The sequence below is a fragment of the Caloenas nicobarica genome, chromosome 23 (genome assembly GCF_036013445.1).
Source record: "Caloenas nicobarica isolate bCalNic1 chromosome 23, bCalNic1.hap1, whole genome shotgun sequence".
NCBI classification, from domain to species: Eukaryota; Metazoa; Chordata; class Aves; order Columbiformes; family Columbidae; genus Caloenas; species Caloenas nicobarica.
In genome coordinates this window covers 6,188,142-6,212,371 of record NC_088267.1, presented here as the reverse complement: position 1 = coordinate 6,212,371, position 24,230 = coordinate 6,188,142, and the positions used below count along the sequence as shown (strand labels likewise).

Genomic DNA, 24,230 nt, shown 5'->3' with positions numbered 1-24,230 from the left:
TTGCGGGATGCTGGAGCATTTGGGGGAGATGCTGGAGTGTTTGGGGTGGGGGTGCTGGAGCATTGCGGGGGGGGTTGCTGGAGCATTTAGGGAGATGCTGGAGCATTTAGGGGGATACTGGAGTATTTAGGGAGATGCTGGATTATTTGATGTGGAGGTACTGGAGCACTAAGGAGGATGCAGGAGGATTGGAGGAGATGGAGCATTAGGGGTGCTGCTGGCACATGTAGTGAGGTGCTTTAGCATTTGGGATGGGGGTGCTGGAGCATTGCGGGGGGCTGCTGGAGCATTTGAGAGATACTGGAGTATTTTGGGTGGTGGTGCTGGAGCACTGGAAGGGCGTCGCTGGAGCATTTGAGAGATACTGGAGCATTTGGGGTGGCGGTGGTGGAGCATTGGGCGGATGCTGGAGTGATTGGGGCAGGGGTGCTGGAGCACTGAGGGGGATGCCGGAGCATTTGAGGGATGCTCGATGCTCCTCTGCAGTTTACACCTGCCCCAGTGCCTGTGCAGGCAGCAGAGCCGAATTCCCTGGCCGGTGGTGCCGCAGGCGGTCAGGACGGGACGTGCGTGTGCACCCGTGTGGGTGCATGTGCAACGGGTGCTCTGGGCCACACGGGATGAGATGTGGGGCCGCAGGGACACCCAGCGCACCTTGGGAAGGTGGCAGACAGGGACGGATGGACGGACAGATGGTGACGGACACAACCACCCGCTCCCTCCTCTCCCAACCCTGCGCAGCGGCTCCTGCAAGTGTGTAATTTCCCCACAGTGCCTAAACCAGGGACAGAAGTAAATTGACCTTTTAACCTGTTTTCCTACCAGGGGGATTATAGCCTGTTTCCTGTTAAATCTCTCCAAGAACTGGCTCCATCCTGCTCCTGGAGCAGGGGGGACACCCACCCAAAGGGGGGACTTTAAATTCCCTCTCCATCCACCCACAACTTGCCTTTCTCACCCCAACCCATCTCCTCTCTCCCATCTCCACCACCATTCCGATCTTGGGGGTGCTTTCACCAACACCGGGAAAAAACCAACGTGGCAAATCACTGGGAGGAAAAGAACCGAAGGCGGAGAGTGATAAATATTGAAAGGGTGGGATTTCGATGTAGGCTGCAACAGCTGTGCCGGTTACAGTGTCACACTATCTCTCCACAGGTTTACTGACCCATTTCCATTCACACGGCTGCCAGTATCTTAGCAACTGCAACAGTCCCCCAAGAACAGGCATATTGCCTGCTATTAGTGACTGCTGCAACTGTGTCAAGGTTAGCTCGCTCCCTCCAAGCCCTGCCGGGCTTGTTTTTCGCCCAAAGCCAGCACAGGCTGTTTGGTGATCTGTCCCCCGGCAACCGTCTTGGGTACTGGATGTTCATCACTTCCAGAAAAAAACAGTGGAGATGGAGCGGTGGGTGTTGGGATGGATGGGATGCAGGATTGGGTGGCCTCAAGTTGCGCCAGGGGAGGTTGAGGTTGGATTTAGGAACAATTCCTTCCCCAAAGGGCTGTGGGGCATTGAACAGGCTGCCCAGGGCAGTGCTGGAGTCACCATCCCTGGGGGGGTTGGACAGACGGAGGTGAGGTTCTCAGGGACATGGGGCAGTGCCAGGGCTGGGAAACGGTTGGACTCGATGAGCTTGAGGGGCTTTTCCAACCAAAATGATTCTGCGATTCCGTGGTGGGATGGACGGGGATGCAGACACGGGTGATGGGATGGATGGGGATGCAGGGTTGGGTGCGCCCAGGGACGCTGCGGGGTGTTGGCGATGCCATGAGCGCATGGCGTGTCCCCAAAAGCAGGAGTGCTGTCAGCCAGCTGGGTGTCACTGTCACCCCTGCGCAGCGTTGAGCCCCGAGAAGTCACCCCGAGGTGGTCGGGGGCTGCGCTGATCCCACCTGGGGTGTCACGAGCGGGGCCGACATGGCAATATTGGGATGACTGAACCTGCAGAGCAAGGGAGCGGCACATCCCTAAAACAGCCCATGTAGGGAGGGAAACTGAGGCACAGGCACCCCCCAGGCAGGCAGAGCACCCCATCACCTATCTCCTGGGTGGGTGCCCTCCTTGCGGGGGTCTCGCAGCCTCCCTTTGGCTGCACCCACGGGTGAGGAGCAGCGAGGTGAGTGCTGGGGTGAGCAGGGTGCATCCTGACCCCCCCACACCAGCCAACCCCCCACGGCAGCGCTGCAGACAGCAGGCTCCGCACCAGCACGGCCGCGGGGACGGCTGAGAGGGAAGCCACAAAAATGATTTAAGGGGCTGGCGGGATTGATTTATTAAGAACAATTAAAAGCGCTAAATACGCTTAGCTCAGCCAGACGCCGAGCAGGGAGCCTGGGGGGGAAGAGACCTGTCTGCTGGATCCGGAGGGCGAGGCTGGCAGCAGGGGGGGACCTGCGCTGCTTCACCGGGGGACAGGGTGACACTGGGCTGGGGCAGCTGGGGAAGGAGGGGGGCGCTGGGGCTTGGCTGAAAAGTGATAGATGGGGTGCAGGGCCCTGTGGCCAGGTTTGTACCCAGGGGTGGGTTTGCAACCAGGGATGTGTTTGCACGCAATAACGGGTTTGCATCGAGGGATGAATTTCCACCTGGAGCTCGGTTTGCACCCATGGCTACATTTACACCCAAGGACAAGTTTGCACCCAGGGCTGCACATGCACCCAGGGCTGCATTTGCAGCCGGGGATGGATTTACACCCAGGGATGTGTTTGCACCCCAGCTGGAGGGCACATGATGGGTTGCTGGGGGACAGGAGGTCCCCAGGCAGTGCTGAAACTAGGGGAGCTGCTTAGGGCCGCTGCCAACTGCAGGATGCCCAGTGTGACCAGTAAGCCGTACTGGGCAGGGTGCTCCTGCCGCAGCCGTGTTTGGCAGTGCTGCCCTGGGAGCTCTGCAGGGCCCCAGCACCCGGCTCGGGGCTGGTGCTCACCAAGTGCCGGCATCGTGCCGGGCCAGGCGTTCGGCAAAGGGAGGAAGCTTGGTAGCCATGGGCGCAACCCCTGGGACACCTTGCTGGGGTGGTGCGGGGAGCTGGTGGAGCAGAAATCGCAGAGCGTTGTGACATCCACAAACCCGCGTCCCGCTGGGGAAATCCCAGCCGAAAGTCCTCAGAGGCTGGGAGAGTCCCCGGCCATGTCCAGACCTGCCCAGCGCCGGCTCCTCCCCGGGCACGGGAGAGCTGCACCCGCCGCGGCTCTGCTGGGGACCCCGGTGCTGTCACCCTGTGCACGGGCTCTGTTCGGTGTCCCTGCTGTGCTGGGATGCCGAGGGTGAGTGCAGCGGGCTGTGCCCAGTGCCCTCCCAATCCCCGTGGCTCTCTGCACTGGGAGCACTGGTGTTGTAGCAGTTCCCCAGTGCTGCGCAGGGTCTGTCCCCTCCCCTGGGCTGTGCATTGGGACAGCAGCTGGGGACACGGGTGATGCTCAGGGACATGGGGATGGGGAACCGTGCTGCCTTCCTCCCCTAGTCCCCTCCCTCCACCTCATCCCAGTGCTATCGGGGGATCGTGCTTTTGGGTTCGGGTTCGCACAAAGCAGCCGCCGTGTCCCCCCGGTCACCCCACTTTGGGGCAGGATGGGCCTTTGTCCCCATCACCACATGGGTCCCCATTCCGTGAGCTGCACTGGGCACCTCCTGCCTGGCTTGGGAGGCGTGGGCTCCCCAAAACCCAATGTATGGGCCCCTGCCCTGGCGCCCCGGAGAGGAGCGCCTGAGGTGCTGGGAAAGGTGCTGAATGGGAAGAAAAGGTCGGCAGGGTGGCTGACGGGCGAGCGGAGCCGCAGGCTGTTCTGCTGACCCTGCGCCGGCTGCCCCGGCCCCCCCGCGCCCCCACCCGCTCCCGCCGACGTCAGCACTTCCCGGCAGCGCTCCCAGGTAGAGGAGCCAGCCAGGAGCTGGTAAAAGCCATTTCTGCCTCTGCGCCGGCGCTGCCTCCTCCGCCAGCCACGGCAAAGCCTCCCGGGGATGGGTGCGTGCTCGTGGCTCAGCCCTGGGCGTCACCGCGGGGCCACGTGCCCGTTTCCCGTGGGGACGCAGCCGTGGAGAGGGGCAGAGCATGGCACGGGTGGGGTGGTGGCCACGGGGTGGGTGCTGTGTCCCCCTCTGCCTGTGTCCACAGCCCGCTGTGCTCACTGGGTGTCCCTGCGGGATCAGTGGCTGGGGATGGAGGTGACCAGGGATGGAGGTGACCGGGGATGGAGGTGACTGGGGATGGAGGTGACGTGGGGTGGAGGTGACCAGGGATGGAGGTGACCGGGGATGGAGGTGACCGGGGATGGAGGTGACTGGGGATGGAGGTGACGTGGGGTGGAGGTGACCAGGGGTGGAGGTGACCGGGGATGGAGGTGACCGGGGATGGAGGTGGCATGGGGTGGAGGTGACCAGGGATGGAGGTGACCGGGGATGGAGGTGGCATGGGGTGGAGGTGGCATGGGGTGGAGGTGACCGGGGATGGAGGTGACGTGGGGTGGAGGTGACCAAGGATGGAGATGACCAGGGATGGAGGTGATGTGGGATGGAAGTGATGTGGGATGGAGGTGACCAGGGATGGAGGTGACCGGGGATGGAGGTGACCGGGGATGGAGGTGACCAGGGATGGAGGTGACATGGGGTGGAGGTGACCAAGGATGGAGATGACCGGGGATGGAGGTGACATGGGGTGGAGGTGACCAAGGATGGAGGTGACCGGGGATGGAGGTGACCGGGGATGGAGCTGGCCCTGCCCCGGTGTACCTGGCACTGCCAGCATTTGCTCCATGCTCCTGTTTGGCCAAGTGCTGTCACAAGCACAGGCAAAGCCAGAGCCCGTGGGGCTGCCTGGGGTCACCCCACCAGCCGTGGTCACCAGCTGGGACACACTGGGGTCCCAGTATCCGCTCTGGGGGAAGGTGGGGGCGGGACCATCGAGGTGACTTGCCCGGCGCCATGCGAGCGGGGTGGTGGCAGAGGTGGGACTGACCCGGGGTGCTCGGCGGTGGGTCTGTGGGTGCCACCAGCCTCCGCAGCGGGTCCCTGGGTGCCACCAGCCTCTGCATCACACCCGCTGCCGGCTGCCCAAGGGTTAACGAGAGTTTGCTGCTCCTGCAGACAATTAGTGACATCTTTGCTGACAACGCCACACTGAGCCGCTCGCCGCCTCCCCCGGCAGCACCAGCCCGGCCGCCCCCGCGCCCCGCGCGGCCCCCGCGCCACCGCCTGCCTTCACCGCCCTGGCCTCACCATCCTCACCTCGCCCCGCCGCCTCGCCCCGCCGGCGTTTCGGCACAGCCGCAATCCCGAGCGGAGCAGCCGGCTCCCCTCGCTGCCCTCTGACCCGCCGTTGCTGTGGAAACTGCATCCCACGTAGGATTATGGATTCCGCAGGCTCCAAACTCCCCTCCAAATCCAGACGGCCACTGGGGTCCCCCCCCCGCCGCTGCCTGCCCTGCCAGCCCCCCTGCCCGCGCCGCCCTGCCTGCGCCTGGTGTCCCCGCCGGGCTGCGGGGGGGGCGCTGGGGGTGGTGGCAGCCGCACTCCTGTGTCCCCCGGTTCGCTGGTGACATCGCCAAAGGTGCCACGCTGTCACCACGAGGCCGTCGGGGACACGTCTGCTCCCCCATGCCGCTGCCTGAGCGTCGTCTCCCCGTGCGCCACCATCTCTGCATCCCAGCGGGGCGGGGAGAGGTGAGGGGCGCTGGTGGGACCCCCCCCAATCCCCCCCAGCATCCAAAAGCACCCTGGGGAGCTGTGTCCACCCCAAGGACCCCTCCCCGTGGGCACCCAACACCTCTGGGGCAGCAGCAGGAGTCGGGCGCCCACCAGAGCCCCCCACATCCCCATGGACAGGTGCTGTGGGTCCCCCAAGCCTGGGTGCCCGCGCTGGGGGTACGGGGGGCTCGAGGGGGGAGCGGAGCCGCTTTGGGGAGCTCTGGGGGTTGGGTTTGTGGCTCAGCATCTCTCCCTGCCACCCGGGGAGGTAGGAGCTGAATTAATCGCAATCAATTAGTGCTGCTTGCAGTCCCCGGCTTCCTCCCTGCACCAGCTTTGTGCCGTCGCACCCGGCGAGGGGGGCCCTGGTGGGTGTCCCCACAGCACCCTGGCGTCATTGGGGACCACAGCCGCTTTGGACCCCGCCAGGACGGAGACGGGAGACAAGTGGCGTGTCCCCCAGCCTGCATGGGCACCTGCAGCCACAGCAAACAACCACACCATAAAATCGGGGTGTGGGGACGGGGAGAGGATGCCTGAACCCCTCAAAACCCCCTGTGGCAGGGCTGGAGCGGGGTGACGGGGGGTCCCAGGGTGGGTGGCAGGATCCTGCAGTATACTGCAGCAAATGCCCTGCAAATCTGCAGCCGCCTGAATCCCACCTTCCTTTCCTTCCCCCGCAACGTGCTGCCCTGGGCTACAGCGAATCTATTGTGCGCTGGGCTGCAGCCAGCGCGAGCTGCAATACAGTAAATCCTGCTGCAGTATCCTGCGAGGGGACCGAGCCCAGCCGCAGCCGCGCGCCGCCCGCCAGACAAAGCCGGGGGGGCCCTGCGGGGACGGGGCGCAGGGGACAGGGACGTGGGCAGGTGGCGGGGACCCTCGGCTTCGATGGAGCCCCTGAGCGGGGTGCAAGTTTCGGCAGCGCCATGACCTGTGGATCAGCCCTCGCCTACCCCCCCAAATCTTCGCCGTGGGACAGGGAGATGCTGCGTCCTCTGTCCCCCCGAGCATGGGGTTGTCCCCAGACCATGTCACCCCCACGGCCCTGGCGCGATGCAGGGGTTTGCATCTCGGCCCTCGCCCCCGTGCGTGGTGCAACCTCCCTCGTGCCTCAGTTTCCCCATCATCGCAGGGCCCGCCAAGCACCTCATCCCCCTCCCGCAAGTGGGCTCCAGCTCACATGAGCCCCGCTGCCCTTTGCCGAGGGATTTTGCTTGGATACTGTGATTATCGTTATTATTACTGTTATTATTATTATTATTGGGATGTTGGGGGGGCTGTGGGGCTCTGCCGGACCCGTCTTTGGAGAGCGAGGCATCCTTCAAAGGGAAGGCGCTCCGTCACTGCCCCACAGCAGCTGCGTTCTCCTCAATTAGAAGAGGTAATGAAGCAATTTATGGGCATCTACAAAGTGATGTGTGAGTGACAGGCTGTGTACGAGCCGCGCCGGGGCTCTGCCGGCAACTTGCGTTCTTCCAATTTTAATGGAAAGCTCCCCGGTGAGGGGGGAGAAAATATCTGTATCTATAGGTGTGTGTGCTCTGAGGATTGCATGTGGCTGGGCTGGCAATGCCGGTGGGTGCAGGGGGAGCTGGGGGCCCTGACCCCCCGTCCCTGGGGTGTCCGGACCCCAGGACACGCGGTGCCGCAGCCTGGCCCAGCGCGGCTGTAACCGGAGCCCGGAGGGCAGCTGGGTGGGAGCGGGGGGCTGGGGCAGCGCAGGACGCCTGGGTCCTCTGGGCGAGCTGGCTGGAGCTCCCTGTTTCCATCCACACCCTGGGTATAGCCCGCCCTGCTCCCTGCCTCAGTTTCCCCACACGGACCCGTGTCCCCGCTGCGTATCGCTGCTGGACCGTGGGTGCTTTCCCTCTTCTCACACCTTCCTGCCGGGTGCCGGCTTTTTGGGGCCACCCCAGCCGCTCTGAGGGGGAGGGGGAATTGTGTTTGTGGGAGGTGGGTGCTGCACATCCCAGCGTGTGCGCACCTGCGTGCACCCGCGTGTGCACCCACCTGTGGGTGTTGTGTACCTGGGTGTGCACCATGTGTGCGCCCATCTATGGGTGTTATGTACCTGGGTGTGCACCCGCGTGTGCACGCACCTGTGGGTGTTCTGTACCCATGTGTGCACCCACCTGTGGGTGTTATGTACCTGGGTGTGCACCCGCGTGTGCACCCACCTGTGGGTGTTCTGTACCTGCGTGTGCACCTGCGTGTCCACCTGTGGGTGTTGTGTACCTGTGTGTGCACCACATGTGCACCCACTTTTGGGTGTTCTGTACCTGTGCGTACACCACATGTGCACCCACCTGTGGGTGTTCTGTACCCGTGTGTGCACCCGCGTGTGCACCCACCTGTGGGTGTTGTGTACCCGTGTGTGCACCTGCACCCATGTAGGTGTATGCATACACCTGCACCAATGCTTGGCTGTGTGGGTGCACCCACGTGTGCACAATCCTTCCCCCGTGAGTGCTGCCATGGGTGCACAATCCTCTTTTCGTGGGTGCACCCACATGTACACAATCCTCCCTGTGGGTGCACCCGCCTGTGCCCAATCTTCCCCTCCATGCGTGCTACCATGTGTGCACAATCCTCTCTTCATGGGTGCACCCCTGGGTGCACAATCCTGTCTTCGTGGGTGCACCCACACGTGCACAATCCTCCCTGTGGGTGCACCTGTGTGTGCACAACCGCCCTGTGCACGTTCAGCCCCGTGCACTGGCACACCTGCACCCACGCCTGTCAGTGGGTGCACCGCTGTGTGCGGGGTGCCAGGCTGGCGGTGTGACGGGCTCTGTCCCCCTCCCCGCACCCCTGCTCCGTCACGCCGGCGTTGGCATCGTCCCCAGCGGCTCCCACACCCCGGCTCGGCCCCAGCCGGCCTTGCACCGCGCTGCATCTCCCAGGAAACAGGATCCGCAGCCAGGAGTTTCCGCTCAACTCGTGTGTGCCTCCAGAAAAAAAAAAAAAAAAAAAAGAAGAAAAGAAAGAAAAAAAGAAAAAAAAAAAAAGAAACACAAAAAACAACAACCAACCACCCTGACACCAGCCCAGCCGTAAATCCTGCCCGGCCCATTCTGCTTTTCTTGTCTAGCCAGTTTCTAAAATTGGCCGAGGAGGCAACTGGCTGCTCTCCCCCTGCCCGGACCCCCCGTTTCCCCCCGGTGTCGGCACCGCGGGGGTGCAGCGGTGATGCCGCGGGCTCAGCCGGTGCGCCTGGACCCCGCTGCCGCCATCCCCGCGGTGGGGCCGTGGCCGAGGGGACGGCGCTGCTCCCCGGTGCGGGCGCTGCTGGGTGTCCCAGCTCCCCGGTGGAGACGGGTCCGGTGTCCCCCGCATCCCAGCGGGTGCCCCTTTGCTGCCCCCCAGCCCCGGGGAGGGGGGAGCGTGGCTGTGCCGAGCGAGCCTTCGGCACGGGCACGCGTCCATCTGGCGCCTTCCAAATGTTACTGGCCTCGCCGGATCCCGGCCCCGCTCCGCGTTAACCCGCAGCTCACCGCGGCCTTGCAGCCGGCGGGGCGGCTGAGCATCACCTCCGTGTCCCCCCCGGGGGTCCCCGAGCGGGGCGTGGGGGGCTGTGGAGTCACCCTTGGTGCCACAGGTTCGGGCAGGGGGGCAGCGCGGGCAGGGGACGGTGCCCCCTCCACACCGGGACGGGTGTTACATGACCCGGCGTGGCCGGCGCTGGGCAGGGACACACCGGGGCTGTGACTCATGCTGTGGCTATAACAGGGAGCCCAAAGCGGGGGGGTTGACGTGACGGTCTGCGCAGCCTCGGGCCTGCCGACGCTTTTTCCTGGGGGGGGACACGCTCACCGCATTGGGGCAAAGCACCCCGGGAACAGCCGTCGCGCAGAGACCTGCGCGCGACAATACCCGACACCCCGAAAAGCGCCCAGCACCCCAAGCTGGCACCTCGAGGGATGGGTGCTGGGGTGCGTGTGTCCCCCCCAAGCAGGGAGAGGGCAGGGGAGGGGGCCAGGCCGGCTGCTCGCCTCCCGCGCCGGCTCGGCGGGGCGGGGGAACAAAGCTGGCACCGAGAAAAGCAGCTAAATTTAGCCCGTTTCCCTGCGAGCTCTGAACTGCCGCTCTGGGCTCCAGCCGGCCGAGGTGCCACCGTCTCTGCAGTCCATCTGTCGAGCGGTTTCACCCCCCTGCCATCCCCGGCTCCCCCCAGCCCCACCGCCACCTCCTGCCCCCCCAGCCGAGGAGGGGGGTCGGGGACCTCAGGGGCCGAGGGGGCTGGGGAGGAGAGGGGCTGTGTCTGCGCTGGGTGATGCTGCTGGGGGGGTTTGGGCATGGAGGGGAGCGTGTCCCCCCCTCAACTGTGCCCATCCAGGCTTGTGATGGGGGGGAGAGGGTCCTTGTACGGGGAAATGGCTTCTTGCAGGGGGAGGTGGTTGCAGGGGAAAATGGTCATTGCAGGAGAGTTGGTTGTTGCAGGGGAGGTGGTTGTTGCAGCGGGGATGGCTCTCGCATGGGAGGTGGTTCCTGCAGGGGAGATGGATATTGCGGGGAAATGGTCCTTGCAAGGGAGATGGTTGATGTGGGGAGATGGTCCTTGCAGGGGAGATGGTTGATATGGAGAGATGGTCCTTGCAAGGGAGATGGTCCTTGCAAGGGAGATGGTCCTTGCAGGGGAGATGGTTGATGTGGAGAGATGGTCCTTGCAAGGGAGATGGTCCTTGCAGGGGAAATGGTTCTTGCAGGGGAGATGGTCCTTGCAAGGGAGATGGTTGATGTGGAGAGATGGTCCTTGCAAGGGAGATGGTCCTTGCAGGGGAGATGGTTCTTGCAGGGGAGATGGTCCTTGCAGGGGAGACGGTTGATGTGGGGAGATGGTCCTTGCAAGGGAGATGGTCCTTGCAGGGGAGATGGTCCTTGCAAGGGAGATGGTCCTTGCAGGGGAGATGGCTCTTGCATGGGAGGTGGTTCTTGCAGGGGAGATGGATGTTGCGGGGAAATGGTTCTTGCAGGGGAGATGGTTGATGTGGGGAGATGGTCCTTGCAGGGGAGATGGTTGATGTGGGGAGATGGTCCTTGCAGGGGAGATGGTTGGTGTGGAGAGATGGTCCTTGCAGGGGAGATGGTCCTTGCAAGGAAGATGGTCCTTGCAAGGGGGATGGTTGATGTGGAGAGATGGTCCTTGCAGGGGAGATGCTCGGTGTGGAGAGATGGTCGTTGCAGGGGAGATGGACCTCACAGGGGAGATGGTTGATGTGGAGAGATAGTCCTTGCAGGGGAGATGGTCCTTGCAGGGGAGATGGTTCTTGCAGCAGCAGGAATAGGGCCCTGTGCGGGCATCCCCCTCCCTGCCCACCTCGAGGACACTGTGACACGTTGCGGGGTTGAGGGCTGACCCCAGCGAGGGTCCCATCAGCTCCAGACCCACCCGTCCCAGAAGATGCCACCAGCCAGGCTGGGGGCTGTGCTGCAGGACACTCCCATGGCAGCAGCACATCAAGCCTGAGAGAAGGGCTGTGCCCCCCAACTCAGCATCGTCCCCAGCAGCGCGGGGCCATCAGTGCCCCTGCAGTCTCCTCTTCCAGGGCCAGCCAGGATTTCGGAGCTGGGAGTTTCCCACCCTGCCTTGCTGCAGCGCTTGGGGGGATGCCAGGATCTGCAGGCACCCCCAGCAGTCCCAGGGTCCCCTCCCCAGTGCCAGTGGGTGCCTGAGCCTGCCCTGGGGATGTGGCACCCCAGGGTGCCGTGGGAGGGGGGCTCCCAGCCCCGGCTCTCCCTTGGGACCATGTCTCCCAGGTGTGTTTGCCCCACACCAGCCAAGCCCTTCCCGGCAGCACCATCTCCTCCCGCAGCAGCACCGCATCCCAGCACCGCATTTGGGGGGGACACGGTGCCCCGCCAGCTCCCTCCTTGATGGGGGGGACCCCAAAAACCCTCTGCTCTGGCGACCGACAGCCAGGGAAGGGAAAGAGCGACCAAGCAGCTCGGCTGAACCCGTTACCTAAAATGAAACCCAGGCGCCATCTGCTCCATCTCCTCATTACCAGCGCGGCACAGAGGGCAGGGCGGCGGGGGGACGCGGTGACGGCCACGTTCGAACCGCGGCGGGAGTGGGGTGACAACTGAAGGTGGGCTCAGGGCTGCCTGCAAGCACCCTGCGCCCCAGCACCCATCTGCACCCACCCCTTGGGACCCCCAGCTCTTGCTCCCGCCCCGTGCACCGGTGGGTCCCCAAGGGAGGACCCTGGGAGGGGCTTTGGGTGGGGGGGATGCAGAGGTTGGGGTGACAAGGGCAAAGGTGGGGGGTCCTCCTGCTTGTACAGCCCCCTGTGTGGTGCAGGGAGGAGGTGGCCGGGGGGGCTGGCTGGGGAACACGGAAACCCTGGGAAAGCGCCTGCCAGGAAGCTGTCACTGGAGGGGATTTTCCATTGGTGTCAGCAGGCGCAGGACGGGCTGGTGGGGGACTCACGGGGCTGGGGGGACCGGGTGCGTGTCAGCGAGCAAAGGGGGTGCGGGAGCGTGCGAGGGATGGGGCACAGAGGGGACAGCGCCGGGGGCAGTGTACAAGGGAGGCACCTCCCCGGCGCCCCAGGGTTGTGTGTGTGAGTGTGCAAGGAAGCTGCACCTCTGCTGTGCCCCCAGATGTGCGTGTGCAAGGGAGGAAAACGCCTGCTGTGCCCCCAGATGTGCGTGTGCAAGGGAGGAAAACCTCTGCCGTGCCCCCAGATGTGCGTGTGCAAGGGAGGAAAACGCCTGCTGTGCCCCCAGATGTGCAAGTGTGCATGTGCAAAGGAGAGGCTGCAGCAGCCCCAGGCTTGTGCAAGGGCAGAGCCAGGCGCGGGACACCCCCGATGTCACATCGCCTGCGTGTGCAAGGGGGAGGCACCTCTGCAGTGCCCCAGATTGTGCGTGTGCGCACACCAGGGCCAGCTGTGCCAGCTGTGCATGCAGAACACGGGTGATGGGGGTGTCCAGAGACCCCACCACACCCACGCGGGAGTATTTAGGGCCACCCTGACCCCTCCCGCCACCCCGCCATGGGGAGGACGCCCCGTCCCCGGGGCCGCCGCGGGCAGCTGGGCACGGCGCCCGGGCAGGGTGGGGGGCGGTGGGGCCGGCGTGTCCCCATCTGTGTGGCGGCTGGGTCCCCGCCGCCTGCCTGTCTCCCGGTGGCATCTCCGGCCCCACCCTGACGTCTGGGTGGCCTCGGAGCCGGGCACCAAACCACGTCCGTGTGTCCTGCGGGGCCGTCCCTCCGCCGCAAGCTGCCGCCAAGCCGGTGCCAAGCGAGTCCTTCTGTGTGTCCCCCCCTCCCCGCCAGCGCTGGGGGTCAGGGCTGGGTGCCAGCAGCCTCAGGGGACATGGGGAGGACAGCAGCCCCCCACGCCCCCACGGTGCCACGTCTCCCAGCCCGCAGCACCCCCGCCACCCAAGCAGGAGCCTGTCTGGAGGGGGTGGCGCGGGGGGGGCCACGCTGCCACCAACCTCGGTCAAGCCTGAAACCGTTAAACTAATTAAAGCTTTGCAGCAGGAGGATTAAGCCCGGGCAGGGGAGGTGGCGAGCCCAGGTAGTCGATTAGTTCACCAGGCGAGGATATTGGATTTCTGCGAGGCGAGTCAGCAGTCTTCGGGGGCTGTTATCTTTGCAGGGCTGCGGGGTCAGGAGGTGGGAAGCGGAGGTGACTGCAATCTCGCCCGCGTCCCCCCCGCAGCCCCCAGCCCCGCCGCAGCACCCGGCCTCGCCGCCTCTCCTCCGCCCGCAGCGCCCATCTATCTCTCCTTCTCCCTCCATCCCTCGCTTGTGTGGTCTCGGCTGGTGTTTTGTAACCAGCAAGGAGAAAAAAAAATAAAAAAAATTTAAAAAAAAAAAAAAAAAAAGGAGGAAAAAAAAAAAAAGAAGGAAAAAGGCCCTACCCCTGGCGAGGAAGCCAGGAATGGCGAAGTCCAGAGAGTCTAATGCGAAACATGTGGCGGCTGCCTGGGGCTGAGTGGGGAGGTGAAAGTGAGCGGGGCAGCAGGGCGAGCATCCCGGCCCCCCCGCAGCCCCCTCCCCGCCGCCGGGACCCGTGGGGCGGGGATGGTGGGTGCTGGGCGGGGGGGGATGCAGGTGGTCCCCGCCGGGGGGTGGCCAGGGTGAGGGAGGAGGAGTGTCCCCTCCTTGTCACCAGACGTGTCCCTGCCCAGGGTGGCAGCGGGTGCGGGGGCAGGAGCCCAGCGCTGGCCGGGCTGAGGTGAGAGTGGGGCAGGGGGACACGCCCAGCGCCTCCGGCACCCGCGGGTGCACACCGGCGGGTGCCGCACACCCTGTCGGGGACCCCGCGGGCATCCCACAGGGTTTGCCAATCCACCCGCAGCTCTGCGTGCTGCAGGGACACAGGGGGACACCGGCACAGAGGCGGGGGGCTGCGCCCCACACTCCACGACACCCCGGTCCTCCCCGTCGAGCCGCCGCAGCGTGTGCGGCAGGGACCGGGTCCCGGCGGCTGTGCTGGAAAACCTCCCGTTTGCTTCCTTCCTGCCTTGCCTCTCCTCCAACAACTTCTCCGGCCACATTAGCAGCTTCATCAGAGACCAGACCGGTCTTTCGAGCACATATTTTCCTGCTCCACATTGCCCTTGGTGTAACTCAACACCGGGCAGGCAACGCGGCCGGCGGCGTTTGCCGGAGCTGTGCCCGCGTCGTCACCGTGCCAGCGCTGCGCCCAAAGGCTGCCGGGGGGAGATGGGGAAGGGGGGGGATGCGGATGGACTGACAGGTTTGAATTCTCTTTCCCTGCCTTGTTGATAAGTTGTCACGCTAATCCAGACACCGGGAAAGAGCCTGGATCACGCCGAGCGGCTGCTTGTGTGTGTGTGTGTCTGCGGGTGTGTGCTGGGGGGGGAGCCAGCAGGCAGGGAGTCACACACAGCTCTGGGGGGGGAAACAGGCGGACACGCAGGCACGGGGGGGGGCAGCGATGGGTTGGGGGCTCCGCCGTGCACCCCTGTGCCGGATGGGCGGCTGGTGTGGGTGCTGGGACCCCCAGCAGGCCGGTGTCACACGAGGGAGCTGGCGTGCACGTGTGTGCAACGCACATCCGTGTGGATACACACATATGTGCAACACACATGTCTGTGCACATACACACACGTGTGCAACATGCACCCGCAGCCTGGCAGGGAGGTGTCTCGAGTGGACAGCCCCCAGCTCAAGGCACAGCCGTGGTGGGGAGGAAAGGGGTGTCCTGCCCCAAAATGCCTCCCTGTGCCCACCCCGTGGGGCGGAGGGGACAGCGTGGGTGTCCCCGTGGGCTGTGGCTTTGAGGGGGAGGCGTGAAGCAGGGGACACACAGCGTGCCCAACCCCACGGGCACCCACACCAGCCCGGGGCAGGGGGTGCTCCGTGGGGAAGGGGTCGCTGGGCTGACATGGGGGGGTCTCTGTTGTTGCTCGAGCAGATGGGAGCTCGGTCGCCTGCCAGCCCGTCGCACTGGAGAACGGTGCCAGCCCGCCAGGCGAGTGGTTCCCGCGCGCCCAGGGCCCCCGCCAGCCCGACAGCGACGGCAGGAGCTTCAGAGTGAACCTGCACTGCAAGCACCCGCGGCCCAGGTACCCGGGGGGGCTGAGCCCCGGGAGCGGGGAGCGGGGGCTGCGCTGGGGTTGGGGGGGTTGGCAGCAAATCTTGCTGCTTCTGCTCTGCCCAGCTCTGCCTTGGCGGGAGAGGGGGGGCTGCAAAGCATCCATGGAGATTTGGGGGTGCTCTGTGGCTTTGCAAAGCTCTTAGCTTGTGGGGGGGCAAATAGGGGTGTCTGCAGCTCCCCATGGGGTGCAGTGGGTGCATGGGCTCCGTGCTGGAGACGTGGGTTCCTGTGCCATGGACCCCCCAACAGACCTGCCAGCGAGGGGAAACTGAGGCAGGCGGGGGGGGCAGGGTCACCCGGGGTGGGACAGCGGCTGTGCGGGGGGTGGGCGGGAGGCGGGCGGGGGGGGCGGCCCGGAACATGCTGAGCCACCTCCGCGGGAAAAGAACGTGTCCCCCCCCGGCTCCCCGGTGCGCCCGGCGGGGCGGGGGGGGCCGGGCCGGGCCGGAGGAGCGCGGCTCGCCGGGGACACCTAGCGGCAGCCAACCGCAGGGACCCCCCCCGGACACCCGGCCCCGTGGAAGGACTGGGAGGGGTCAAGCTGTCCCCTCTGTCCCCCCCCACTCCCCTTTCTCCCATCCCCGCCCCGACGCCGGGGTGATGGGCGGGCGCTGCCCCTCGGCGGGGGGAGCTCGGGAGTTTCGCCCCCCCTCACCCCAGTGTGTCCCGGGGAGGGACCGGTGCTGCCAAGGAGCCCTGGGCACCCAGTGTCCCCCCCCAGCTCGGGGTTAACCCTCCGCACCCCTTCCTTTGCAGAGAGCTCAAGTGCAATAGCAGGAGCAGCAGCAAAGCCGAGGGTAAGTCCCAGCCCTGTGACACCCCCGGCCCCCCCCCCAGCTCTGCCCCACGGGGGGACAGGGCTGCCCAGACCCCCACGGGCACCAGCCACCCCGCTTCCCCTGGGAGGGGGCTCTGCCGGGGGCTGGCGGGGGGGGTCCTGCCGTGGAGAGGGCATCCAGCCCCCCCTGAGGAGGGGAGGGGGCCAGACCCAATTTCCCCACCGCTGCGGGGGCCAAGGGGGGGGTGCTGGCGATGGTGGGGGCAGGTTCCCGCGGTGCCATCCCTGCGATGGGGCAGGGATGAGCTGGGCGGCAAATACGGACGGCAGGGATGGAGCAAGGCACCGCGAGCTGCTTTCGGTGTCCTCGGAGCCTCACTGTCCCCCCTCTCTGCCCCACACAGGTCCCAGTGTCACCTTCCCCGACCCCCATGTCAGCAACTGCTCGGCCAAGCGGCACGCGGGGGAGGAGGAGGTCAGGATGCGCGTGAAGCCCCCGGGCCCAGTGGTAACGACCAGCGTTGTGCGCGGCTCGCCCGACTACGTCCGAGAGCCCAAGTTCTACCCGCCGGGGCACCCGGTGCAGCAGCCCCCAGCCTGCCCGGCAGAAAAGGCCTTATCCTGCAGCGTGCTGAGCTTCCCTGAGGGCTCGTGCCCCGCGCTCGGCCGGGAGCACCAGGCAGGTTCGCTGCTGCACGGCGACCCGGCCGACCGGTGCCAGAGCGTGCACGGAGGCACCAAGGCGGCCGAGGACTTGCTGGGCTGCGCCGGCGAGCCCCAGATCCTGGGGGGCAGCGGGGAGGAGGCAGCCGCCCGCGATCGGGCGCCTCAGACCTTCCCCAACGCGACGCTGGCCTCGGGCCGCTGCAACGTCGACAGCATCCTCGCCTTGCTGCGGAGCAAGTGCGGCAACGGGCACATCAACCTCCACCCCGTGGTGCAGCTCATCGACATCATGAAGGACCTCAACCGCCTCTCCGAGGACCTCAAGAGCAGCGGGGTGCACCTGGACTGCGGCAACCTCCGCGGCGGCGGCGGTGGCCACGAGGACAGCCGCCTTCTGCCCGCCGACCGCGACCTCCAGTACAGCTTCTTCTCCTCGCCCTCCCTGGCCAACAGCATCCGCAGCCCCGAGGAGCGGGGGGTGCTCTGCAAAACCGAGCCGCCGCGGCATCCCCGGCCCCCGGCCCGCGATGGAGAAGCCGACAGCGGTGGGGGGAGCACCCCGCAGCCCCCCGGCCACGGCGGGGGTATAGGGGGACCCTCCAAAGCGCCAGCAGAGGAAGCCGGTTGCTCCCAGCCCGATGCTGGTGATTATTCGGAGCTGGCCGAGGCGGACATCCTGAATGAACTGGCCTCCCTGGCTTGCCCGGGGACGCAGCTGCTGGAGTCGCAGGCAATGGAGCCGCAGCCCCAACTGCTGCCAGCCCAAGAGCTGGACTCTCAGTCCCGGCTGTTGGATTCCCAATCCCTCGAGTCGCAACCCCAGCTGCTCGATTCACAGAGCCTGGAGCCGCTGCCGGAGTCGCTGGAGCTGCAAAACCTGGAACCGTTGGGCTTGCAGTCGCTGGAGCCACTCTCTGAGTCGCTGGAGCTGCAGTCGCTGGAGCCCTTGTCCGAGTCGCTGGAGCTGCAGTCGCTGGAGCCGCTGGCGGAGCCGCTGGGGCTGCAGACGCTGGAGCCGCTGCCTGGGGCTCTGGAGCCGCCGCTGCTGGACGCACGGACCCCGCTGCTGCCCACCGAGCCCTCGCTGCTGGAGACGCAGCCGCTGGGACCCGTCTCGGAGCTGCTGGAGGCACAGCCGGGCACCGGGGACCCGCTGCAGCCCCACGGGCTGCAACCCCGGCTGGGGGGGTGTCCCCTGGGCAGCGTGGTGAAGCGGGGGCCCTGCGGGGGCCGGGGGGCCGGGCGGTGCGGCGAGGACCACCGCAAGTACGCCCTGCGCCGGACAGAAAAGCCAAAGATGCTGTGCCGCCGGAGGAGGGCAGGGCGAGGGCGCCGGGTGGACATCACCCCCGAGAGCCGCGTCTTGTCCCCCCTTGCCCTGCCCGCCGAGGTGCCATCGGAGCCCGAGGAGCCCAGCACCCCACTGCTGGGCCCCCCGCCGCCACCCCCCGCCACCCTGGACACCGATGAGGTGCCCAAAACCCCCGCACCGGGGAAGAAGAGCAAGTGCCGGGGGGTGAGGAAGATGGTGGTGAAGATGGCCAAGATCCCCGTGTCCCTGGGGAGGAGGAACAAGACCACCTACAAGGTGTCATCGCTCAGCAGCAACCTGAACCTGGAGGGCAAGGAGCTGGCGGCCAGCAGCTCCATGGAGCCCACGCCACTGCTCAAGATGAAGAACAACGGGCGCAACGTGGTGGTGGTGTTCCCCCCGGGCGAGATGCCCATCATCCTGAAGCGCAAACGGGGCAGGCCCCCCAAGAACCTGCTGCTGGGCCAAGCAAAGCCCAAGGAGCCCGTCCCGGAGGTGAAGAAGAGGAGGAGGAGGAAGCAGAAGCTGGCCTCCCCGCAGCCCTCCTACATCGCCGACACCAACGACAGCAAAGCCGACTACTCGGACGTGTTGGCCAAGCTGGCCTTCCTCAACCGGCAGAGCCAGTGCTCGGGGCGCTGCTCGCCGCCCCGCTGCTGGACGCCCAGCGAGCCCGAGTCCATCCACCAAGCCCCCGACACCCAGAGCATCTCCCACTTCTTGCACCGCGTCCAGGGTTTCCGCCGGCGTGGCGGCAAAGCCGGAGGCTTCGGTGGGCGCGGGGGCGGCCACGCCGCCCGTGCCGCCCGCTGTTCCTTCAGCGATTTCTTCGAGGGCATCGGGAAGAAGAAGAAAGCCGCCGCCGCCCTCCACGCCGACGCCGTGCACCCGCGCAAGCGGGGCCGGCTGGAGCCCGACCCCGTGGGCAAACCCAAGAGAAAGCGCCGGGCTCGCAAGAACGGGGCACTTTTCCCCGAAAACAACCCTGGGCAGAACTTCGGTGACGGCCCTGCTGAGTGGGCCGGCGGGGAGAAGGGCGGCCCCTGGGCCACCCACCACGGCCACCCCGGTGGCCAGGCTGGCCGCAATGGCGGCTACCAAGGGGCCGAGGCGAGACCCTTCCACGCCGCCGGGCTGGAGTCGGGCTCCTCCGGCCGGGCCGGCTTCTATGGCGGGAGCGCGGCGTCCTCGCAGGCGGAGGCCGGCCCGGAGCGGCACAGCCTCTTCACCGGCTATTTTCGCTCCTTGCTGGACTCGGACGACTCCTCCGACCTGCTGGACTTCGCCCTCTCGGCCTCTCGCTCCGAATCCCGCAAGTCGGCGGCCGCTTACACGGCCCCCCCGGCCGCCCTGCCAGGCCAGCGGGGCATGGCCGCCTACCCGGCCAGGGGTGGCAAGGTGGCGGCGGCAACCCCCGGCGCCGAGGCCGCCTTCCACGCTGCCATGCAGGGCCGGCCGGCATTCCCGCCCGGCCGTGCCGCTGCTGCCGGCTACGCCGTGGCCCAAGGCTCATCAGAGTGCCGGGCCACCGAGGCTTTCTCCAAGCTGGCGCCGCCTTCTGCCATCTCCCGGTCGCCCACGGCTCACCCCGCAGCCAGTGGCACCCCCGGCTACTCGCCGTACGGCAGCTACGGTGCCGGGCAGAGCGTGGCACCCGCCAGCGTCTTCCCACCGGGGAAGCAGTACCCATCGGCACAGGACTGCCCCAACAGCAAGGACTGCAGCTTCGCCTACGGCAGCGGCAGCAGCCTCCCGTCCTCCCCCAGCAGCGCCCACAGCGCCGGCTACGCGCCGCAGACGGCCGGTCCCAGTTTGCCGCTGGGGAAAGCCGCCTTCTTCAACAGCGCCGAGCAAGGGGGACAGTTCTCCAGCGCGGCGCACACGCCGTTGCGATGTGACAGCCGGGCCAGCACCGTCTCGCCCGGCGGCTACATGGTGCCCAAGGGTTCGGCCTCCTTCCAGCCCTCGCCGGAAAATTGCCGGCAGTTCCCCAGCGCCGCGCCGTGGGCTTTCCGGCAGGGCTACGGTGGGTTGGACTGGAGCTCGGAGGCCTTCAGCCAGCTCTACAACCCGGGTTTCGAGTGCCACCTCAACGAGCCCAACGTCATCTTGGACATCTCCAACTACACCCCGCAGAAGGCCAAGCAGCAGACGGTCTCGGAGACCTTCTCCGAGTCTTCCTCCGACAGCACCCAGTTCAACCAGCCGGCCGGCTACCGGCGCGCCAACAGCGAAGCCTCCTCCAGCGAGGGCCAGTCCAGTCTCTCCAGCCTGGAGAAGCTGATGATGGACTGGAACGAGGCGTCCTCCGCCCCAGGCTACAACTGGAACCAGAGCGTCCTCTTCCAGAGCAACTCCAAACCCGGCCGGGGCCGGCGGAAGAAGGTGGACATGTTCGACACCTCCCACCTGAACTTCTCCTCCTCTTCCTCCTCCTCCTCCGTGTACCCATCCAAGAGGAGCACGGGACCCCGGCAGCCCCGGGGATCTCGGGGAGCTTGTGCCTCCAAGAAGGAGAGGGGGACGGGCAAGGCCAAGTTCCCCACCAAGTCGCAGGCGGTGAACCCCCTTTTCCAGGAGAGCACAGACCTGGGCTTGGACTACTACAGCGGGGACAGCAGCATGTCCCCCCTGCCCTCCCAAAACCGGGGCTTCGGGGTGGGCGAGCGGGACCCCTGCGACTACGCCGGCCCTTACTCCATGAACCCCTCCACCCCTTCGGACGGGACCTTCGTCCAGGGCTTTCAGAGTGACTCCCCCAGTTTGGGACAGCCGGATTTGGAGAGCAAACACTTCCCTGCCCTCCCGCACCAGCTGGCCACCCCCGGCCAGCAGACTGTCTTCGAGGCCGGTTTGCAGAAAGCCTTCTCGCCCAACTGCTCCCCGACCTTGGCCTTCAAGGAGGACCTCCGGGGGGGGGACATCCGCAAACTGCCCGCTTGCGACTCGCTCAAACACAGCATGCAGGGGGGGGCCCTGCCGCACGCCCCCCACCTGACTTGCCGCGATCTCCCCATGCCTCAACCGCACTACGACTCCCCCAGTTGCAAAAACCCCCCGTACTGGTATTCCCCCAACGCCAGCACCCGGAGCCCCTCATACGACGGCAAAGTGGGGGCCGGGATGCTGGTAGACTTCATGGGCAGGACGGACCCCCCGTGTCTGAACCCCCACTTGAGCAGCCCGAGTGGCCCCCACCCCTCCAAGGGCGAGAAGGAACCCCTGGAGATGTCCCGGGGTCACCACCGAGGACCCTACGCTTGTCCCTTGATCAATGACTTGAACATCTCCCCCGTACCGAGAGACTCAATGCTGCAGCTGCAGGACAACTACAGGTACCCCAGTTTTGCACCCCAAGGGCACCCCGTCATGGCCCCCACCCAGAAGAGCGGGTTTTTGGGACCCATGGTAGAGCAACAACACCCCGAGGACACTTTTACGGTCACCTCATTGTAGTGGCTGCTGACGTGCCAACCGGACAACGAGGTTTTGTTACAGGGTAGGTGGGGGAGCCCCTCGGGGCGAGGGTTGGGGGGCAGCGGGGGACAGGGCATCCCCGGGCACTTCTCATTGTGTCCCCCTCCTCCGTGTTGTTTCTCTTGCAGAGGTAATTTAGCCAGCACTTTTTTTCTGGAACACTTTTCAAGTTCTGTATTTAACTGGGATTGGAACCGTTTGTTTGTTTTCTAAAAAAAAATATAAGAAAAGGAAAAAAAAAAAAAAAAGGAAAAAAAAAAAGAAAAAAGTTTAAAAATAAGCGAAACGAAAAAGAAAAAAAAATAATAACGAACGAAGAGAGGAAACCCCCATTTTTCCCCCCTCCGCACTCAAACCCGCTCCGCCTGCCAACCGCCTGGCTCTGCTTTCCGGACTGCGGCCCCCCCCGCCCTGCAGCAGGACAATCGGACGGACGGACGGATGGACGGACGGACAGCTGGCGCCAGCCCCCGCCGAGCCCAGGGCAGGGGTGCAGGCAAGGAGGGCAGGAGGTGGCCGGAGGGCTTGGGGTCGGCGGCTGGGTGTCCCCTGCCCGCAGCCCGCCCGGGGGGCCAGGGAAGCCCCTCGGCTGCCCCTGGGGGGGCTGGTTGGGGATTTGGTTTTTGGTTTTCGTTTTTTTCTTCCCCCCCACCCTGTCCGCTCACTTGCCGGGGGTGTTTTTCTTGCCGGATGGATGTTTGGGAGCGCTGACCCCACCAGGCTCCGGCAGCTTTGCCAGCGGGGCTTGGAGATGCCACCGTCAGCTGGTAAGTGCCACCCAAGCCCCATTGCTCCCCAATACACGTCCCCCGGGGGGGCACTGGGGGGTGTGCTGGGTGCTCTGCGCTTTGTGGTGGGGTTTCTAACCCAAGCGCACCCAGCGGGTGCCCCCAGCCCCGTTTGGGCTGGAAGAACTTGCCCCGGGTGTTGCCCCATGGCCAAGCATCAAACTGGGGACCCCGTGTGACCCAGTGTCTGGGGGGGGCTGGTCCCCAGGGTGGGGGGGTCCTAGTCGCGAGGGTAATGGGGTGCTGGGTATGGCAGAGCTGGGGAGTTTGGGGTGCCCCAGAACCCTGGGTAAGTGGGTACCAGCCTGGGGGTGCACAGGATCACAGACCCGTGGGCATGGGGGTGCAGGTGGGGGAGCAGGAAAGACCCCAGACTTGTGGGTGTGTGGGTGCCCAATGGGGGATGAGCAGGACCCTAAACCCCTGGGTATGTGGGTGCAAATGGGGGGTGCACAGGACACCAAATCCCTGGGTGCATGGGCGCCGCATGGGAGGGGAGGAGCAGGACCCTAAACCCCTAGGTATGTGGGTGCAAATGGGGGGTGCACAGGACACCAAATCCCTGGGTATGTGGGTGCAAATGGGGGGTGCACAGGACACCAAACCCCTGGGTATGTGGGTGCAAATGGGGGGTGCACAGGACACCAAATCCCTGGGTATGTGGGTGCAAATGGGGGGTGCACAGGACGCCAAATCCCTGGGTGCATGGGTGCCGCATGGGAGGGGAGCAGGACCCCAAACCCCTGGGTATGTGGGTGGCAGATAGAGGGTGGGAAAGACCCGAGACCCCCAGGTATGTGATGATGCAGATGTTGGGGGGGGGAGAACAGGACCCCAAACCTCTGGGTATGTGGGCACCAGATCGGGTGGAGCAAGACCCCCAACCCCCCATATACATGGGTGCCACATGGGGGGGTGAACAGGACCCCAAACCCTGGGTACATGGGACACTCACCCCTCTCTCGTCTCCCCACAGCCCCCCCGGCCCCACGCCCCCCACCCGTCCCGGCCACCGGCGCAGAGAGGAGAGGAGAGGAGGGGGCTGCCGCCCTTGGGGACCCCGGCCCCTCGTCCCCCCGTCGCCCGCCGGCCCCCACCTTGGCCGTGGCGCCGGCGCCGCGTTCTCTCTCCTCCCCGGCCAGAAGCAGAGGGACTCTTTGAATTTTTATTTTTTATTTGATGGATTTTCATTTTCTGCACAAAACCAGCAATTGTAAATACTTTTGAAGAAAAGGAGTTAAAAAAAAAAAAGTTTAAGGAAAAAAAAAAAAATTTTAAAAAGCTGAAAATTCACAAAAAAAAAAAAACTTAAGAGAGCCACGCACCGGAGGGAGAACCAAAAAGTGACTGAGAACAGAGACCTAAAGCGACTGAGAGGCGAACATGCAGGAGAGAAGAGCAAAAACCCACCAGTATGCACTGAGAAAAATTTATTTACAGATCGATCGACAAAAAAAAAAAAAAAAAAGAAAAAAAGTAACAATAACCTATTTATTGTATATAATGTTTTATTATAAATCGTGTCTTGTATATTGCATTCTGTACATCTGCTGTGGTTTTGTGGTGTGCAACTTCCGCATGGGTTCCTTGGGTTTCCGTTGCCTTTTTTTAATGACGATGACAATGATTTGAGTTTTATTTTTATTATTATTCGGAAGAACGAGGCGGGTTTTTTTTGGCAGTACACACCCAAAGATCCAAATTTGTATTAAAAAAAAAAAAAGGAGTTTAAAAAAAAAAAAAAAGAGACAAAAGAATTAAAAAAAAAAAAAAAGGAAAGAGAAATCAAAGTCAATCACACACCCTCGTGGTGGGGAGGGGGCTCTGGGGGGGCTGGGGGGGGTCAGGGCAAAGGGGGCACCAGCTTTGCTGTGGGTGACGAGCTCAGGGTGCGGGTGTGGGTGCCGGGGGGGGCTTTGGGCTCCTTTCCCCCCCCCCA

General features: G+C 64.9%; 1 protein-coding gene across 2 annotated transcripts in view; it reads left to right on the top strand.

Annotated features, from left to right (window-relative positions):
• Positions 1 to 23,974, top strand: part of AHDC1 (AT-hook DNA binding motif containing 1) — a 52,336-nt gene extending 28,362 nt beyond the window's left edge. For both annotated transcript variants that reach the window (XM_065650642.1, XM_065650641.1), the window contains 5 exons: positions 15,088 to 15,238; positions 16,027 to 16,067; positions 16,453 to 21,525; positions 21,632 to 22,270; positions 23,268 to 23,974. In XM_065650642.1, coding sequence (XP_065506714.1) covers positions 16,530 to 21,482 — 4,953 coding nt within the window. In that variant the 5' untranslated portion in view covers positions 15,088 to 15,238; positions 16,027 to 16,067; positions 16,453 to 16,529 and the 3' untranslated portion in view covers positions 21,483 to 21,525; positions 21,632 to 22,270; positions 23,268 to 23,974. The remainder of the gene's footprint in view (positions 1 to 15,087; positions 15,239 to 16,026; positions 16,068 to 16,452; positions 21,526 to 21,631; positions 22,271 to 23,267) is intronic.
• The last annotated feature ends 256 nt before the right edge of the window (positions 23,975 to 24,230 follow it).